The sequence below is a fragment of the Limulus polyphemus genome, unplaced genomic scaffold, assembly GCF_000517525.1.
Source record: "Limulus polyphemus unplaced genomic scaffold, Limulus_polyphemus-2.1.2 Scaffold3984, whole genome shotgun sequence".
NCBI classification, from domain to species: domain Eukaryota; kingdom Metazoa; phylum Arthropoda; class Merostomata; order Xiphosura; family Limulidae; genus Limulus; species Limulus polyphemus.
Window position 1 is genome coordinate 26171 of NW_013669594.1, and position 3366 is coordinate 29536.

Sequence of the window (3366 nt, forward strand, 5' to 3'; positions counted from 1 at the left end):
ATTCTATACATCTTATTTGTCCTTATAACTAAGTAATGTGTTTTAACAATCTTGATGCCATCTTATAATGGGTATTCTATACATCTTATTTGTCCTTATAACTAAGTAATGTGTTTTAACAATCTTGATGCCATCTTATAATGGGGATTCTATACATCTTATTTGTCCTTATAACTAAGTAATGCGTTTTAACAATCTTGATGCCATCTTATAATGGGGATTCTATACATCTCATTTGTCCTTATAACTAAGCAATGCGTTTTAACAATCTTGATGCCATCTTATAATGGGGATTCTACACATCTTATTTGTCCATTTGATGGCTCATGGGTCACATCCAGCACACGAAGAGTTCAGACAAATAAAACATTAACAAACAATGAAGCTAACAATATAGCATATTTTGAGAGTTAGTTCCTTAATGTTTGTTACAGAAACTTGGACTCATCAGTGTTAATATCACTAAGTACATAAAAAAATTAAGATCCTTCTATCTAATGTTCTTTGTTGTAACCTGGAGTATTTAATGCACTTCCTGGCGAAGCTACTCCCACTGTTCCCGGAGTCCTTCCAATCATGCTGCCGACAGGAGACGGAACTATCTGAGATGAAGGACTAGGAGTGTAGCCTGCAGGAGATGCCACCATCTGAGAGCTAATGCAAAAATGTAAAGGTGAAACACATATGTAAATTTTAAACCATTAAAAAAATAACAATCAAAATTCACACAATGAAATCTCCTATTCATGTCTTATAACACAGAAAAAATGTTTACAATTCAACTTTATATACACACACACATAACTAAATGATACCCGTTTGATTAAAGAGGATGGATGCCTGTTTAAAAAAAAACTACTGAACACTACTTGCTAGCAAGTTCTGGACCTAACATCTCATATACATTTCTTTAGTGTTTTATCAGGCTACACTGAATACCTAGTAAACATCTTAACTGTCCTGGAGAGTGTTCAACAAGCTGTCCATTATCCTCAATCGACACAATAAAACCTACCTCTAAACAAATTTGCTACAAGTATCATCTGTTCTGGGCAGTTTTTCAACATACTGACAATCATTCTCAATCAACACAACAAATCACATCTACCTTACCCACCAAACACACTAGACTGGCAGGATACGAGTTTTGATGGCTGTTTAGGGTTGAAATAAACATTGTGAGAAGTCAATAATCAGTTATACTACGAAGACACTGTTTCTACAGGCACTTCCAAACCAGGAGGTGTGACACAGTAGAAAACAATTTGATGTTCACAGATTGATGTGGCAAGGTTTTATAAACAATCTGATGTTCATAGATTGATGTGGCAAGGTTTTATAACCAATTTGATGTTCACAGATTGATGTGGCAAGGTTTTATAAACAATTTGATGTTCATAGATTGATGTGGCAAGATTTTATAAATAATTTGATGTTCACAGACTGATGTGGCAAGGTTTTATAAACAATTTGATGTTCACAGATTGATGTGGCAAGGTTTTATAAACAATTTGATGTTCACAGATTGATGTGGCAAGGTTTTATAAACAATTTGATGTTCACAGATTGATGTGGCAAGGTTTTATCTTGAGATGACAATAAATTTCTTTCATAAACAGTTTGAGCAATATAAATAAACTTATTACAAAGCAATAATTTGTTGATTCTGTTGATACTAACTTAAGTTAATCAGTAAATCACTAACTTTATTTTAGCTAAAAAGATACACAATTTTTTAATTCAATGACACATAAAAGCTGTGCTGTAAGTTATTTAATGACTACTATGTCATACCACACAAATGTTGTAACGTGTACTAACCTTGCAACACTCGAAGGATGCCAGTTTGCTGGAGAAGGAACAAGACAAATATTGTATATATAACAACAAATATTGTAACGTGTACTAACCTTGCAACACTCGAAGGATGCTGGTTTGCTGGAGAAGGTACGGCAGACTGGCTTCCTGTGGATCCCTGACTTGATACCTTAAAAAAGTTTGAAGTTTTCAACTTTCTTTGTTCATGTCTCAGTTTCATTACAACCAACATATGGTTAACTATTACAACCAACATATGGTTAACTATTACAACCAACATATGGTTAACTATTACAACCAACATATGGTTATCTATTACAACCAACATATGGTTAACTATTACAACCAACATATGGTTATCTATTACAACCAACATATGGTTATCTATTACAACCAACGTATGGTTATCTATTACAACCAACATATGGTTATCTTAAAATATATATAAATATCCCTCTTTTTATGGCTTAATGTAAGAAATTCCTCTGTAATCTTAAAATATTTAGGAGAAATTTTATTTTTAAGATTCTTTAGTGGAAAAAAAAAGATCATAACAAAATGCATACGACTCCAGAACTTAGCCTCCACACAACATCTGAAAATTTCTTCAATACAATATCCTTGCTAACTAAAGAACCAAGATCTTAATGTGTCAAAAGGTAACATAGCCTTCTTGCAAAGAATATTAAATTCTGATCAAAACAAGTTACATAAACTAAAACTAAACTTCGTAATAAATATAGCTAATTACGTATACTGTCCTTACTTAAAGGCATCAGAGCATGTTGTTTCTTCAGTTGAGTGACTTCACTGTTAGAAATATTTTTGGCCATAATCCCAATAATATCTCACATAGTTTGGTAAAGAGGTCTAACACAAAATTAATTTTCCATGAAGAACTTTGCAACACTTTATCTAACCCTCCTTAAAGTCTCGTGAGTAATGAAAGTTCCGTAAACAGCTCTGACCGTGTAGTGTCACGGCAGTCTGACGTTTAAGATAAGCCACTATATATAACACGTTACAGTTTAACTATAGAGTAAGCTAGCAAAGCAAAACAGGAAATGTAAAGTTCATGAATGCATGTTCAGTAATTACAGATGACTGAAATCAACTGATATTTCCAATTATTATTGTTTTTGACAACTCCAACTATCCAACTAAATTGATTAATGTCACAAAAACAATCAACTAATCAAAATTAGGGTTTCTGATAACTACCGTTTTCAATTATTCCAAATATCCTGTGTTCATAATATTGTCACTTATTATTGAAATCTGCCAAGATCATAAATATTTGATCCAAGATAGTTAAGTGTCTTTGTTAATTACGATTGACATCTCCATCCTCCTCGATAATCATTCCATGCGTTTTATTTTTATATGCATTTTTTTTTCCACATACAAGATATAATACCACAACCATTTTTATATATGGACAGAGCAGTACAGAGAAAACCATTTCTAGCAAAACTGAATTAAGCTATTTACTGCTTATCTTATTGTGATTTCTGTTTCTAATGATTATGAATTAGGCATAGTAGGTAT

General features: G+C 32.4%; 1 protein-coding gene across 1 annotated transcript in view; it reads right to left on the minus strand.

Moving 5' to 3' along the window:
• The window catches only part of LOC106470403 (mediator of RNA polymerase II transcription subunit 15-like), a 23743-nt gene that overhangs the window by 11742 nt on the left and 8635 nt on the right, over positions 1 to 3366 (minus strand). Inside the window, exons 7-8 of the mRNA XM_022398997.1 lie at positions 1911 to 1987; positions 515 to 654 (exon numbers count right to left, since the gene is read on the minus strand). Of these exons, the coding sequence (XP_022254705.1) occupies positions 515 to 654; positions 1911 to 1987 (217 nt within the window). The remainder of the gene's footprint in view (positions 1 to 514; positions 655 to 1910; positions 1988 to 3366) is intronic.